Source organism: Protopterus annectens, chromosome 2.part2 (genome assembly GCF_019279795.1).
Source record: "Protopterus annectens isolate FY-2018-M chromosome 2.part2, PAN1.0, whole genome shotgun sequence".
Taxonomy (NCBI): Eukaryota; Metazoa; Chordata; order Ceratodontiformes; family Protopteridae; genus Protopterus; species Protopterus annectens.
The window spans coordinates 549,005,142-549,022,673 of NC_056730.1; the positions used below are offsets into that span (position 1 = coordinate 549,005,142).

At 43.0% G+C, this 17,532-nt stretch overlaps 1 protein-coding gene across 1 annotated transcript in view; it reads left to right on the forward strand.

Moving 5' to 3' along the window:
* The window catches only part of LOC122795968, a 540,544-nt gene that overhangs the window by 163,449 nt on the left and 359,563 nt on the right, over positions 1-17,532 (forward strand). The window contains exon 2 of the mRNA XM_044064450.1: positions 9,648-9,736. Coding sequence (XP_043920385.1) covers positions 9,648-9,736 — 89 coding nt within the window. The remainder of the gene's footprint in view (positions 1-9,647; positions 9,737-17,532) is intronic.

A 17,532-nucleotide genomic window follows, 5' to 3' on the forward strand; every position in this document is an offset into this window, starting at 1 on the left:
GCAGCAGCAACTTGAGGTTTATCTAGAAAGGATTTTGTTGTGTTGGGAGGTTGGTTATTTTGACACTGCTTAAAAAAGGCACAATAGGGGTGGCTAATGCCTTTGCCAGTATCTGAAAGCCTAGAGGAGACAGGTGCAAACCATCTGTGGCAAAGCAGCGTGGCCTGCCAGTCATGTCTTCCCAGGATGACAGATATTGGATCCCCTTGGACTGAAACCAGAAGCTAAGCCAATTATTAATGTCAGTCGTTTTTGTTTATTTTTTGGCATCATCCTTGGAGAAGGTATAATGCTACTTAATGCTAGGCTTATAGCTGCTTGTGACATAATCTGAGAGCTCAGTCATGTCTCTCTTCATAGAGTCCAGTGATGTATGTATCAAATCATTCACCCCCACATGGATTATGATGGAATCATACAGGTAGTCGTGAGTGAGTGACTTGAGTGCTTGAGAGACTTGACTGATCCTAGCACCTGATGGGCAGTTAACTGTAACCCGCTCCTTATCAGCCTGTTGTGGGGAACATCCGTGTGTCTCACAATGGCATCACCTATGACTAATACATTAGGTTTTATGGTGTTACACCTTATGGTCTAATTAACTGAGACACTGGTGTGTGTATTGTGTGTTGTGGTTGTTTTTTGCATTGTGTGTATAAGTGGATTCTGTTTGGGAGTCCTTTGATCCTTAAATTGGGGTTGGGATGGTGGCCTAATGGTTAAGGTGTTCGTCTTACAAACACAAGGTGCAGGGTTTGATTCGCACAAGTGATAATTGGCTAGGCTTAAAATGGCTCGCAAGGGCAGTTAGCTTAGTACGAACCTATGAACCTATTTTAGTAAGTTACTAGTTGCTAAAAAAAAAGGTGGCACATTGTGTGGCAGTGGCTGCATTTGCTTGAGTGAGAAATGTGCAGTATTTGTCTTCTTTTCCACCCAAAAAACTGAAAAACGTTTCTGAGGCTTTAAAGGAAGGTGCAGTCACTTACAGCAGAGAGAACATATTGGAAGTTAAAGAATAATGCTTGTTGTGCAGCTGGATGGTCAGCCTGTTGTCTGCGGAGTCTGACAGGCCTACAACGACTTTCACAATCAAAGATCTTGGAATTCTGTCACTGGTTGGCTCAAAATGCCGAAAACAGCTATTAGTAGCTTCTACAACACATTGGAAAAGGATCACGAGGACAAAATGTGAGAGAACCAGTAGAAGATGAACAGGGGCTGGAATCACTGCTAGACTGAAGGCAAATCCATTAAAGCCTGCACTGCCATCCTTACATCTAGCAAATGTGTACTATCTGGAAAATAAAATGGACTACATAAGGCTGGAAATGGCATCTCAAAATAAGGTAAGAAACACTTGTGTATTTATGTTTACAGAGACTTGGCTGCATAATAACATTAATGACAGTGCACTACAACTGGAAGAACTCACTCTGTTTCATGCAGACAGAGACCATGCCCTCAGTGGAAAGTCTAAAGGAGGGGAAGTCTGCTTGTATGTAAATAACAAGTGGTGCAGAAACTGTGGCACTGTACTGAGCCACTGCTATGCAGGCATAGAGTTCCTAACAGTGAGATACAGACCCATTTATATTCCCAGAGAGTTCAGTGGCATCATCATGATAGTAGTGTATATAGCACAAAGTGCAGACACTAGTGAAACTCTGAATACGTTCTATAACTCAATTTGTGATCTACAAAATAAAAACCTGGATTTTGCACACAGGAGCTTTAAATCGGGCAGAGATAAGTCAGTATTACCAACATGTGGGAAAGTACATACTAATATTAAGTTGGCATACAAAGCTGTGCAACATCTGCACTTGAGTGGCTCAGACCACATTACCGTTATGTTAATGCCAGTATATAAAACAGCACTAATCAGGGGAAAATCCCACTGTGAAGCAAGTCAGGGTATGGCCAGGGGGTGCAATTACAACAGTCCAAGATTGCTTCAAGAACACAAACTGGAACATATTTAAAGAGCCTGCTACAGTCGACCAACAGATCACTTTGGATGAATACACTGAAACAGTGGTGGCATATATATCTAAATGCATAGAAGACGTGACATTGAATAAAAACATCATCATAAGAGCAAACCAAAAACCATGGCTAACAGGCAAAGTATACAAGCTTGTAAGAGAACATGATGTGGCATTCAAGATGAATGACAAAGAAGCTCTTAGGGTGTCAAGGGCAAATCTGAAGAGAGGGATTAGGGAGGCAAAGAGGGCATATGGAAAGAAAGCACAAAACCATTTCACAGACATGAGGGACTCCAGGAATATGTGTCATTGAATAAAAGCCATAGCCGAATACAAGCCAACATCAACTCAATATGAGAACAGCACATAATTCCTGGATAGACTGAGCACCTTCTACAGCAAATTTGAGGAGAGGAACTGCTCCAAGGCAATGTCACTCCCTACAGACCCAGGCAATGAAGTTCTCATTCTAAACCAAGCTGAGGTGAAAAAGATCCTGTGTCATGTGAATCCAAGAAAGGCTGCCTGGCCGGACAGCATCTTAAGTAAGGTGTTAAAGGACTGTGCTGAACAACTAAGCACTGTACTGATGGATATATTTAATATCTCAGTCAGCCAAGAGAAGGTACCCAAGTGCTTTAAAAATACAAACATTATACAACTACCGAAGAAAGCCACTCCTTGTAGCCTTTATGATTATAGATTAGTGGCCCTCACATTCATCATCATGAAAAGCTTTGAAAGGTTGGTAAAAAAACAGCTGACAGCAAACCTCCCAACAGCACTTGATCCACTGCAGTTCGCATACTGTCCAAACAGCTCTACAGCAGATGCCATCTCTGTTGCACTGCATCTTACAATGACACACCTAGAAAATAAGGACAGTTATGTCAGAATGCTGTGTATTGATTTCAGTTCAGCATTCAGTAGAGTGATCCCACAATAGCTAATAGAAAAACTTGTCCACCTAGGTGTTAATAACCACATGTGCAATTGGTTCCTGGACTTTCTGAATGGAAGACCCCAAACAGTATGCGTGGACAAGAATTCCCCAAAGAATATCACTGTCAACACAGGAGTACCTCAGGGCTGTCTCTTAAGCCTGCTACTGTTTACTATCTTGACCCACAACTGTAAAGACAGATATAGCACCAACTGCATCATTAAGTTTGCAGATGACACTAGTTTTGTGTGCCTCATTGGCAAAGGAGAAGAAAAGGCTTACAAGGAAGAAGTGAGTTCTCTGGTGTGCCAGGTATAATCTTGACCTCGGTGTCAGCAAAACCAAGGAGCTCATAATAGACTTCAGCAGAGTACAACCAGCTCACTCTCCTCTCATGATAAATGGGGAGGTAGTGGAAAGGGTAAAGAACACAAAATTCCTAGGGGTCTGTATAGCAGAGGAACTTTCTTGGTCAACCAATAACAGTCACATAGTAAAGAAGATCCATCAGTGCCTGCACTTCATGAGAAGACTGAGGAAAGCAAGCCTACCTACTTCTATCCTCTCCCATCTTCTACAGGGGTACCATAGAAAATATCCTAACATGCAACTTCACAGTGTGGTATGGAAGCTGTTCAGCTGCAGATCAAAAAGCCCTACAAAAGATAGTCAGAGTTGCGGAGAAAATAACGGGATCCAAACTTCCAAAGATAAAGAATCTGTACATGACACAGCAACAAAAATAACAAGTGATCCTACACACCCTGCTTTTGAACTGTTTATATGCCTGTCATCTGGCAGAAGATACTGCAGCTCACACTGTAAAATGACCAGGCTTAAGAACATTTCTTTCCCTCAAGCGATTAGACTCTTGAACTCTGGTATTAATGTCAGGGATGTGAGAAGCTGACAAGATAATCAAACAATAGTGCATTAACAATAAGGCATCACAACTAGCTTATCAGTTTACAAGGGCATTATGTGCAATGCAAACTGCTAGATATTCTCATAATATGGAGAACATGAGTATTACATTGGTTCCTTATTGCACCTGTAGTTATTATACAATCAGCTGCTATAGTGGTGAATAGAATAACTGTAGTAATAAGTAATAATATAACTGTCTAAGAGAAAGGTAAATGTTAGGTCTGATATACGTGTAATTGTATGTATGCATCTCCCAGGCCCCTGCTTGTAAATGTTTTGTCTCCCAAGCTGCTTCTTATGCTTATCAAGGGTACCAGAACTTGTCAGAGATTTTGGATGCATGGCCAGGCTTAAAAAGGCCCCTGTGGTCATTAGCGTAGTAAACACCAATGAACCTAAGTAAATCATTTTGTGATAACCTGTTGAAGTTTCTAAACACACCTTGTAAAGTGTGTATGATTGCAGTGATAACTGTTTCCAGTGCCTCCACTTTAGCTGTTTTGAAGAAATTTGTTTGGTTTTTCAGATGGTTAAAATCAGAAATTTTGAGTTCACCAGTAGACACAAATGTTTTATTTGGGCATGCTGCTACATGTCCTCAAAAATGGGATTTGAGAGATAAATCAATACAAGGAGTTTCTAGTATTTTCTGGTCTTCAGATTCCTCCCTTCCAAATCCTCTACCCCTTTCAAAGAACAGAATAATCAGAGAATTCATTCTAATAACAGGCAGACACCCAAGAAAAAATGTCAGGGGGTACCAAAAAAAAAAGAAAGACATTTCTCAAAAGAGTCTGACACTAATTTCAAAATGACTGTACTGGTGGCCTGGTTTCCTTTCCCCCTCTTCCTGCTCCAACTTCGTTTCCACTTCCACTTAATGCCCCAGCTTGGCAGTTTGGAATGGATAGTCTCTTCTCCCTTCTGTCAAGGGAATTCCTCCTCACCCTCCCAACCAAACAGAGTTGTTTTCTTGGATGCTCCAACACTGGTTAGAAGCAGGAGTCATAGAACATGTTCTCACAGAACACATGGGAAGGAGCTTTTATTCCAGAATGTTTCTGGTCCCAAAAAAGGAGCACTCATGATAAGCAGTTTTGGATCTTTCTTTTACCAATGTAAGTGAAGGTTCCAAAATTCAAAATGTTGATGCTTTAGTCTGTGTTAGCACTGCTCCCAGACCACTGTTGTATGGTAACCTTAGGTCTCAAGGATACTTAACATTACATACCAATAGCACACAAATTCAGGAGGTTCCAAAAATTTTGTGTATATGGGTTGTATTATCAATCCCCTGCATTACCCTTTGGGCTATTTATTGCACTATGAGTGCTTACAAAGTGCCCAGCTCCTCTGGTGGCTCACTGCAGATTACAAGGGGATCCACATTTGGGTCTCCATAGTTTTCCTTATTTAGATGACTTACTCATTTGTGCAGAGTCTTTACCTAGATGCCAGGAATTTATAGTAAAGGTTTCATCCTTCCTAACCCAGCTGGGGTTTCAGATAACATACAGAAATCCTTCCTGACTACGTCACACAGAATTGTTTTTCTAGGGTGCCTAATAGACTTTCTCATGCAAAAAAAAAGCTTTTTTACCCCAAGACAAGGCAGACGCATACCATTAGGTATTCCTGAAGTTTTCTCGTCTATCCAAAGCTTCAGCCAGACAATTCCTCAGGATATTAGGCCCTCTGGCTTCTATGATCCCAGTGATACCACTTACAGCTTGCTCATCAGAAAGATTCAGTGGTTCCTCAAAAACATGTGGACCCAGCATCTTTTCTCACTAGATTCAAATACCAGTGCTGGGTTTGTGAAGTTAGAACTGCAGTGGTGGAGGGATCAGGTGGCACTCAACATTAGACATCCTTTTTTTCTTCCAACCCCAAAACAGTCGGTCCTGACAGACTGCTCAGATTTTGTGTGGGGTGCAGTTTCTGTGGGAGTAAAAGTGTAAGATCTTTGGGACAGGCTAGACAGATCAAGATATATAAATGCCAAAGAAGTGCTGGCTGTAATTCAAGCTGTAAAGCACTACATCAACTTTGGAAACTAGACCCTATTCAGGTGATTACAGACAATATCACTGTGATGTGATACTTAAAGCCGTACCAAGTCAAACCCTTTGTGCCGGTTAGTAATGATTGCTTGGGAGTTAGCTCTTCAGCACTTCCTAACTCTCTAAGATTCCTGCATTCTGTCAGAACAAAACATAGTGACATAAAAACTGAGCAGATCCTAGACAGATCCTCATGAGTGGAAGCTCATTTTAGAAGTATTCCAGGTACTGATCGAGATGTGGGAAACACCTCAAGTAGAGATCTATTTGGCTCCTTTCAAACAGATAACTAGATAAATTCTGTTTCAGAAATCCTTGCAGCCATGCATTGCGAACCAATTCAGTTTCATTCCCTTGGTCTGGGATGTTCCTTTATCATTTTCCACCCATTCCAATGATATCCAAAGTACTCCTGAAGATTCAGAGTGATTTACCAAAAGTCATTGCAATGACTCTGTTTTAGCCCAGGCAAAATTGGTTCTCTTCCAATGGAACTGGACAAGGGCAACTAACATAAGCTTCTTTGTGGGGTGGATTTACTCACACAGGACAGGAGGAGTTTGATGCACCCTGACACCTAGCAGCTGCTGCTGACTGCCTGGATGGTTCAGTTTTGATACCCTCTAGGCAACGTTTTCATGAGGAAGTGCAGCAGGTACTAAAGGAGGCAAGAAAGCCTGCTACTGTTGGCAGATGTAAAGATTTTCTAGCTGGTGCCTAGCCAATAACCATGGTTTTGTTAGGAAGTTTTTATCCCTGGTACTCAAATATTTGTGTGAGTTACTATCCTCTGGCCTTTTGCATGCCTTTATTTTCCCATGAGTCCTCCTTTTTCTCCCCTCTTTCTGAAAAGGGTGTTGCACAAAATTCCCTTGCAAACAAATACCTCCATTGTGGGATCTCAAATTTTGTGCTGGAAAAATTGACTTTGTCACCTTTTGAACCTGTCTCCTTGGTTGCTTTGAGGATCATTACTTGGAAAACTCTTCTACTTCTTGCTCTGGCAGCTGAAAGGTGAGTATCTGAGTTGCAAGCTCTTATGATCAGGAAGCCTATCTATTTTTCTTTAGAGACAGGCTTACTCTATGTACTAACCCTTCATTCATGCCTAAGGTTTTCTCAGAGTTCACTTTTAATCGAACTACCAGTCTTCCAGTTTTCTATCCAGATCCTAAAAACAAAAAAAAATTTTTATAGCTTGGATGCACATAGACAACTCAAGAACTACCTTGACAGAACCAAGTCCTACAGGAAAGTTGACCAGCTATTAATATCATATTCTAGGACTAAGAAAAGTTGATTCATGTCTAAACAGACTATTTCTAGATGGTTCTCCTCTGCTATTGTGTTTTGTTACTCCCACTGTGGCAAAACCGTTCCTGGCAGGGTTAAGACCCTTTCGAGAGGGCTTTAGCTTTTTCAACGGCATGTGTGGTCTTCTCTGCATACATTTACAAAGTATTATATATTGGATTACTTCTCTAGGTCTTGAGCAGGCTTTGCAAAGACCATCCTGCAGGGGCTCCTGGACCCTTATTCTTCCACCTCCCACATTGAGTAAGCTTTGTTAATCCACCCGTAGGCTTCTACAGCAGTGAAAATGATGAACACAGTGCATTTCTCTAAGTTGCACTTACCCATAACAGTAGTTGATCAATTTCTTCACTGCTGCTCTAGCCGCACCCACCCACTACCCCCACCTTGTTGTACATAGTTTGTGTGGGTTGCAACTTTTATTGTAGTTTTTGTTGTTAGTGTTTAGATAGCTTTGTATTGTTTTGGATAGTTCAGCATGAGTTCCCCTTTCTTCCCATCTGGGGCAAGAAAGTCCTGGAGAATTTTAGTCACTCTAGCTGCTTTTATAGTTTTGTTCCAAAAGGAATTAGCCTATAGGCAGCCAGAGTGACTGTGTGGGAGGTGATTAGAGCTGTCAGAAGCTGACCAGGTGCTGTATCCTTTGCCAGGAAACATAGGCTACTGCAGCAGTGAAGAATTTGAAGATTTACTGTTACTGGTAACAGCAACATACACAACTGTACTGTGCCTGGGAAAATGATCCATATCAAATGATCCTTGTGTCTGTGGGACACAAATCCAAGTACTTTTGCAACCAGGGCATGAAGCATTATAAAGATTACCCTGCATAGTTAATGTTTCATTTTCCTTGGTTCTTATTAAGCTTATGGCAAAGGAGACCATTGAGTTCAGTCACATCACTCAGTACTGGTGGGTGGCTAACAGTGTCCCCCATTGAATAGATTGTCATATGCATCTCCCAGGTGAAAATTCTCAGTCAACCATCCTAACTAGTTTTAATGATTGCTACGTAAGTACCCTGCTTGAATATAAAAGGGCAGCCTATTCCAGAAGGTGGGGATACATTGAGTTAGACACCTGTCATACCATGAGGTGGTGGTGATGTGGTAGTACAGGTTTGTCTCTAGAGTGGGTTATTGCTTTATCACTGGTTCTCTTTAGATGAAAGAGTTATAGGAGTGCTTGGTTGTTCATAACAAGGAAGATTAAAACAGAGATAATCCCCTTAGGAGTCTATATGACACTGAGTAGAGGGCAGGTCTTTTAGTGCGTCAGAGTAGCTGAGGGTACTGAGAGTGTTTTTGTGAAGAACCGCAAAGTCTGTTATGTTGGTTTTGGTGATTAGTAAGATGCATGCTAAACAGGACATTATATGCAGTACTAGGTTCAATAAAGGAGAAATAAAGTGGGACTGTAACTTCTTTGGACCTTGAAGAGATGCAGTGAGGGATAAGTTGTGCAAGGTGGAAGGATTTTTCTAACCACCAGCGAGATGTGGTGGTCAAAGGAGAGCCTATTGTCGACACAAGTGCCCAAGTCTCTGCTGAGTTTATCAGATTTACAGGGGAAATCTGCATGATAAGTGGTAGTGATCAAACAAAACTCTGCTGCATTTCATGGCATTGAGGATAAGCCATTTAACACACCTAAGAGTGTGTTTGTTTGCTGGAGAATTTGATTATCATAATGGAATTTTGATAAATGCCATCAATTTGCAGTCATCAGTAAACGTCTTTAACCATAGTCTGTTCGTATTGGTTTTCATGCCAGAGAAGTATATACCATAGAGGAAGATGACCTTGACAGAGCGCCCATGGGACACTATTGGTGATACTTTTCTGGTTAATGCAAACACCCACAACCTTAACTGTATGGGTTCTGTCAACTAACCAGTTTGCTGTCTAGTGAAAATTATATATGGGTTAACATTAATTTGGGAGAGTTGATCAATAATCCCAGAATGGGATTGTTTATTTTTGTGTGAAGTTGTCTGTAGTTTACATTGTACCTTGGCTGAAAAAAACAAGCAAAAAAACAAACAAAAAAAAACAATAATTTGACGTATGCAAACACTTGTCATGGAAAAGTACATTTCTTAGTTTGTGAAGTCACATTTCATTTTCTGTACTGCTTTGCATAATGGATATAAACTAATTTTGTAGCAGTATTAAATAGGTATTTGCACTGTGCCAAAAAATTATACTATTTCTTTTTATTTAAGTAATAACCACAAGGTCCAGTATACTTTCTCATGCCTACAAATAAAAATGCATAGATGGTAGATTGAGAGGATTTTTGTTCTAGGAGTTGCATATTAGGTGTAGTAAAAACAAACTGTAGAAAACTATTTGACCCGCTAGAATTATGAATTTTACTGTTTTATTTATTTTCTGTTATGCGCTTCAGGTTTTCTTCTACCCATCCCAAGTCCATCAGGAATTTCAGGTTTCTACAGCCAAGAAGCCATTAATGAGCATGTTGAACAATATAAAGAAGTAAGTTCAAAATTTTAATTTTTTTTCTTTTGTAAAGTTGAAGATATGAGGATATTGGTTTGATTAATTGTTGCTGTAATTTCATAAATGTATTCATTGTTTCCCTTTTTTACATTAGTTTTAAGTTTGCAGCATTGTCGCCTCACAGCAAGACGTTGTCCCTTTCGATTCTCAGCTAGAGCATCTTCTGTGTGGAGGCATGCGTGAATGGGCGTGCCTTCGTTGAAGGTTGTGCATCAGGGCTGGTAATTCGGCACGTAAAAATCCACTACCAAACATTAGCGGACCGGAGTTCCGCTGTGGCGACCCCTAACCGGGATAAGCCGAAAGACACACACACAGTGTAGTGACTCAGTTGAAATGTACTCCTTGTGCCCTGTTGATTGCTGGAGACAACTGTGCTCTGTTTTTGGAACTTATGTGACTGTGGAGTAGGTATGTCTGAGTTCTGGGCGAACTGGGGCTTATCCCCAATGTGGGGGGTATAGAGTCACTCTGCAAAAACACTTGTTTCCAGCTGTTCCATTGCTTTGTATGCAAATGGCAGCTTTTGAGTTTCTGGGAGAGAGCATTTGTGATGTGAGAGGTCATGTTGCAGTCACTCATTGAAGCATTGTGCCTAATATACTTTTACTTCTTGCCTGACTTATCTTCACACCTTGTCTCATCTTCACAGGAGAACTGTTTGCTGTTATTATATACATATATCTACAAAGCCATCTGTATTGCATCACTAAAAAAAGTCTTTCATCAAACAGGCATGCACATAACTTTGCAAGCAGATGTGCTGTATTCCCTTTTCTACTCCTGAAGCAGCCCCTCCAGTTATACCTAGTTTGCATCCATTTCAAATGTTAAAGGAAAAAAATAGGAATAAAAATCCTTTATGCAGCCAAGACCAGTTTTCCTTTACTTTATTTTCCAGACGTTTGTCCTACTGTCAGCTTAAATTTTAAACTAAAGGAAGCGCTTGACACCTGGTCCATTCATGTCATCATTACTTTTGTTCAGGTTGGTTTCATTTTACACCAGCTGTCATCATACTCTGACTTGACAGTATAATCACTTTTAACACATTAGCAATGCCAACAGGAGCCAAGGAGATTCTACATTTCTTTAACCACTGATCTGATGTTGTCAGTCTTCATCTATTCTTGACTTGTGGGTGTGTGGTTCAGGTTCTCGGAACCGGTCCAACCAATATGTAGCTTGCATCAGACAAAAATCTCTGGAGCTGCTAGTCTACCCACAGTGCCCCTCTCCACATTACCCCTGATCTCGTTTGCCGCTCTTACAGCAAGATGAGTCAGCCAGTTTCTTTCTCGTAGCTAAATAAAACTTTTTGTTTACTCTCTTTCCTTATAGTTCTCTGAAAACCCTTTATTCTCTAGTTTTTTTTTTAAATCTTGGCCTACCCTTAGTGAGTGTGTGGTTTCCCTTTACCATTGGTATTTTTCCCTCTACCATTGTTGGTAGTCCTCCCCCCATCGTTACCATTGGTAATCTTTCTACCATCACTGGTAGATTTTCTTTTTGTGGTGTGACTGAATTTCTTCTCTGTACTTTCTTCATTCTTGTCTTTCTCTCTGCCTCTTCTGCCCTTTTTATTCAGGACAATTGTGGACAAACCTAAAAGCTCCACTACGGGCTTCAAACAGTGTACAGAGTGCAGCAGAAAAATGCCAAACTCTGATAACCATGAATGTTGTGTTTATTGTTTGGGTGTTCCCCACTTGTCTGTTGACTGCACAGTCTACCAGGGTTTCAGCAACAGAACTCTGGCAGAGAGGAAAAATAAACTAATTCTTAAAGCCCCGTTCGAAAAATCCTTGTCCAAGGCCGAGCAGTCTCCTCCGGCCTCTGAATCAAAATCCTCCTGTTTGGTGCCAATGTCTCCCTTGGCACCAACTGTTAAGAAGCATAAACATCCTCTTTGGAACCGAAACCTACATTTCTGAAGCTTTCTGCCTTCAACAGTGACCACGACACTTACTAAATCTTTGACCACTACTGTTCCAACCTTGTGTGTGGTTCGACACCAGCACCAGCTGTCACTACTGCCATGCTGGTGCCGATATCCCCTACTGCCCTGCAGAGAGTGCTGAAACCTGATATTTCCACTGAACCTAGGACCACTTATTCCTCCTCCTTGGATCCCTTCAGTGAACAACTCCCTAGCCCTTTTGTGGAGAGACCTAAGTCTCCTTCTGGGTTATCCGTTTGCTCCATCAGAAGTCTCTCAGAAGTGGATATTGTAAGGTTGGTGGATCAGATCCTGACAGCCAGGGGTCTTCCTTCATCTTCTCAGCCCCCTCTCCCTTCTGGTGCAGGAGGTTTCATCTCTAGGACCCCTTTTTATTCTTCTCATCTGACCTCTTCATGGGCTTTAGAGCTCTTGACTCTAACTTCACAGGTATCAGGACCCTCGGTGCTGACAACTTTCTTGTCTTCACCAAGTCTGGCTCTGACGGTTTCAGTGCCTTTGGCACCATCGGGTCCCCGGGACCATGTCTTCACCATCAGGCCTGAGGGGTTTGAGCTGGCCCCGAGTTTTTCTATGGAACCGACCTTGCCTCTTTGGACTGTGCTGACTGAGTACCCATACTTGGTTCCAGTTTGTCAGGTGGGTCTCTCGGGGCAGGGTGTGACCCAGGTTCCGAGTTTCTCTGTCTCGGTTCCAGGCTCCCATCCCTCCTCAGTGGGGCCTGCTTTTCAAGCCATGGAAAGAGATTTGGCCCCTGCCTCATCTCAGGTGCCTCCTGTGTTACTGGAGTCTCTCTCTGTGACCCCATGCTTTTCGGTTGTACTGCCAACCTTGACCCCTAGAGAGCGAGCCCCAAGGTTGCAAGAATTACCTACTACAGGCATCCCCTCTTCCGAGTCCTCTTCAGACATTCCTACTGAAGAGCTTCCTTGGAAGTGATCATGTAAGAGGAAACACCTTGATTCTCCCGAGGAATCCGTCATGGAGGACACAGATTTTGATGATGGGGAGAGTGCCCCATGGTCAGCTAGGGAAGACGTCTTCTTCAGAGACATTCTTGAGATCCTGAAACAGAGCAGTGATTGGAAGCCCAAAGACCCTTCCTCTGAGGAATCCGTGTACTTGCAGGCCTTTGGTGCTCGCCTGTCTACCTCCTGGGTGACCCCGTTCACTGACGACCTAATTAAGCTGATTGCTTAGCAGGCTTGGAAGACTCCTGACTCTAAAGCACCTGTCCCCTGGAGACCTGACAAGATTCTTTCCGCTCCCAAAGACCATCCACATTGAGCAAAGGGCTTAGTAGTTGATGCCATGGTGGTAGCGGCTGCCACCAAGAAAGAACTAGCCAAGGAAAGTTCTACTGTACATCCCCCTAACTGAGAGTCCAGGGCAATGGACAGATTTGGGAAGTGGTCTATGCATCATCGACCTTCTGTATCAGGTCTTTGAATTTTTGACACACTTTCAAGGAATTGTCAGATACCTGGTGGGAGCAGTCACTGAGGACATCCAGGAAAAGGTGGCCTACCAGTTAGCTACCCTGAAATCTATTTCAAATTCGTCCATGAGGCTCATTGTGCATGCAGCCAAAGGGGCAACCAAGTCAGCAGGTTCAATTGTTGCTGTTCAACGACCTGCTTGGATGTGTATGTGTGAGTTTGGCCTACCAGTTAGCTACCCTGAAATCTATTTCAAATTCGTCCATGAGGCTCATTGTGCATGCAGCCAAAGGGGCAACCAAGTCAGCAGGTTCAATTGTTGCTGTTCAATGACCTGCTTGGATGTGTATGTGTGAGTTTGTGGAACTATTCAAGTCTTCCTTTGCTAATGCTCCGTTTGATGGATCCTCTTTGTTTGGACCCAAAGTAAAGGAAACTCTATGCAGTTGTGAAAAGGATGGAAAGACTCTTGTCTGCTGTGGTTGTATGTTTTTCCACTCCTCAATGATCCTACTCCCGGAATCAAAGGAGTGGTAAGATGTCGTTCAAGAAGTCCCAGAAGCCTTTCCAGGACACATGTGGTTTGGACTCCCCTCAGGGCAGAGGGGGGGGGGGTTACAATAGAAGACACCATCCCTGAGGCAGAGGTGGTCCACAGAATCAGGGTTCCAGTGACTCGTTCTCTGCTCAACCCTACCAATGCTCCTGAAAGGGGACCAGATTGCTTACCTGTGGAAGCAGTTGGGGGAAGATTTTCCTTGCACCCAAATGCCTGGGGACGGATAACCACAGATGCCTAGGTGCTAAGGATGATTTCCAGAGGTTATCTAATCCTCTTCACTCTTTACTCAAGAACCCCAGCAAGACTGCCTGATGTTTCACCCAGTCAGAATGATCAAGCAGCATTAGAAATACAAAAGCTGCTAGAAAAAGAATCTTCCAAGAAGTCTCACTAGACCAATTAGGATCCAGGTTTTACTCAAGATTCTTTTTGGTGCCAAAGAAAACAGGGGACTGGAGACCAATTTTGGATCTCAGTATTCTGAACAAATTTGTCCAGCAGTTAAAATTCTGGATTGTCATGGTTCAGCCAGTTCCTCCCTTCTTAGAGGAAAATGATTGGATGTGCTGTATCGACTTTCAAGGTGTGTATTATCACTTAAAGATGGACAAATGCTCAAGAACGTTTCTCTGCTTCTGGCTAGGAGGCGGTCATTACCAATTCAGAGTGCTACACTTTGGTCTCACCACAGTCCCCATGGTGTTCACCAAATGCATGGCAGCGGTCACAGCACATTTGAGGCTGCACGGATTCCAAGTGTTTTCCTACCTAGACGACTGGCTCCTCACCACTTCCACCAGGCATCAACTATTACAAACTATGACCTTCGTTCTGGAACTATCTCAGCAGTTGGGTATCACGGTCAATCTTGCAAAGTCTCAACTAACCCCTTCTCAGGATATGGAATTCATTGGAGTTCATCTCAATACTCTTTATTGTGTGGCATCACTTCCCCTCCAAGGGTTGCAGAAAATTCAATCGCAGGTTCACCCTCTCCTTTGCTCAAACAAACTTACAGCTCAGCAGATTCTGCAGGCATTGGGCTACATGGCAGCAGTGATCACATTAGTTCCAGTGGCAAGATTTCACATGAGACTTCTCCAATGGCTACTTGCAAACCAGTGTGTATTTTAACCCACCCCATGAATCATTTGATCCTCATATCCAGCCATGCAAAAATGACTTAGCCTAGTGCATGCAATCCGAGGAGATTCTTCTAGGCTGCTCCTTTGTCTCCCTGCAGCCCAAGGCCATTGTGACCATGGATGCTTCCCAGATTGGGTGGAGAGGGTCATTATCTCGGGAAGACAGTTCAAGGTACTTGGCCCCCCTCCAAGGCCAATCTACATATCCGTGTTCTAGAGCTAAGGGCAGTGCTTCTGGTGTTGTTCATAGGTTCATACTACGCTATCTGCCCTGGGGCAATTATAAGCCTAGCCCGATTCTGTATGGCTTACGCCACCCCTTGATTTGAGTATACTGTGCCCTTTTTAAGGTTTAGTTTACTGTGCCTCTGTCTAATAGTGACACGGGAGTAATCCCTGGGACAAACCTACGATCCCCCATCCACCTATCGAGATTCTTCTTGAAGAGATTCAGTGAGGTGCTCTGCCTCACATGAACTGGAATTCTATTCCAGAGCTAAGGGAGTCTCTGGGTTATGAACCTGTCCCTCCAGCAAGTTCTATTTATTTCTGTGCTGAGGTTCAAGTCCCTCGAGCGTGTGGCTCTAAGGGATTTAGATTTACTGAGGTGGAGCATGTCCATTAATTCTGGATTTGACATAGCTTTGTATGTCAGGCATAGATCGCCTCGAAGTAGACGGTGTGCAACTGAGTAGAGCTGGAGTTTTTTTTAACCGAGCAGCATATGGCATCTGTTTGAGACCCTTGATCCTCTTGGTGAGATACTTTTGGGGTCTCTCTAATTGCTGCAGGTGTCGGGTAAGGTACATCCCAAAAGGGGCATTGTATTCTATGATGGGCCTGATGAGGGATGAATAAAGGGGCACGATTACCTCTCTTGATCTAGATGTGAAACCCTTCGTGATGAGGTGGGCTGTATAGAAGGTCTTTTTAACCACTTTGGCAGTGTGGTTTTCAAAGGAGAGATTGCTTTCAACTTGGGTCCCCAGGTCCCTAATAACTTTCTCTGTACTTAATGGGTTTCCGCCTATGTGGTAATTTGTGGGCACATTGTTTTTGCCAAAGGGTATGACTATACATTTTTTGGCATTTAGCTTTAAACCATGGTGCTGGCACCAGTTATCTGTCTCTGTGAGACCTTTTTGAAGGATGTTTGTGTCAGCTGGAGAGTCGATTATGGCGCCCAGTTTGCAGTCGTCTGCAAACTTGGTGAGCCATAGTCCTTCCACATTTGCCTGTACCTCGGAAAAGTATATACCGAACAAGAGTGGCCCCAGGACAGAACCCTGTGGGACGCCACTTGTGACCGGTTTCGAGTCTGACATGGCTCCAGCAACTCTCACTCTGTGGGTTCTGTCTTTGAGCCAGTTTGCGACCCATCTTGTGACATAGGGATTTATATTTAAGCTGGATAGCTTATCTATGATGCCCGAGTGGGGTATTGTGTCAAATGCCTTTGCAAGGTCCAGATAGGTTGTGTGGACTACCTTCCCTTCATCTATGGTTGTAAGCATTTTGTCCTGCATTACCTCAAGGGGTGATAGCTATTCAGTCAGGCAATGTGTCCGTAGTCTGGTACATCAATGAACAAGGGGGAACCAAGTCCTATCCACTGTGTTGAGAAGCCGTTCAAGTGTAGCAATGGGACATAACTTCCAACTGCTTTCTTACAGCAGTGCACATCCCGGGGAGTTCAAATGTGATTGCGGACAAACTGAGCAGGTGCATCCTCATGCCTCGTGAGTGGTCTCTGAAATCCGAAGTAGAAAAGAAGATCATTCTTTGCTGTGGCCAGCCTTGCTGCGACCTGTTTGCTTCACCCCTGAACAAGAAGTGCAGAAGCTACTTTGCCCTAATTCCCCCTCAGGGGGAGACCCGCAGAGACGCTGTTCTTGATTGCTCCCCAGGTCCCCTTTATGCCTCACCCCCTGTCCCTCTGTTCCCTCTTTTCCTCAAGTAAGCAGCTTGGTTGAGAAGCAAAGTAATCCTCATTGCACCTCATTGTCCCCGACAAATATGGTTTCCCTTCCTTTGGCCTCATCTACTTTGATGTCTGTGTATTCTGGACCCAGTTCCCGGACCTTCTGCCCCATCCTCAGGGACTAGTGCATCCCAGTCTATAGACCCTCAAGTTGACTGCTTGGTTTCTGCAATTCCATTAGTCACCTGGCATAATGACACCCCATCTTTTGTACGACATATTTTGTTGGCATCCTTTAAAGTTTAAACCATCTACCAGGAATCTCTACCATAGTAAATGGAGAAGATTTTCTATGTGGGCTACTGATAATGGTCTGGATCCTTTTTCAGTGCCAGTAGAAAAACTTCTAGAGTTTCTAGCTACCATTTTTGATAAAGGAACTTCTGCTTCTACAATCAAGGTTATCTTAGCAGCTGTTTCACATTTCCATAATGGTATCAGTGACCAGCCTTTAATCTCCCACAGGTTTTGTAGGTTTTTCTTAAAGGCACCAGTCAATTTAAAGCCTTCTTTCAAGGATCCGTTATTGCCATGGTACTTGAATATTGTATTGCAATCCTTTACTTTACCCCCGTTTGAACCTGCAGCTAATGGCGACATAATTTCTTTCTTGGAAAACATTGCTTCTCATAGCTGTCACTTTGGCGAGATGAGTCTCCGAATTACAGGCTCTATGTTCTAAAGC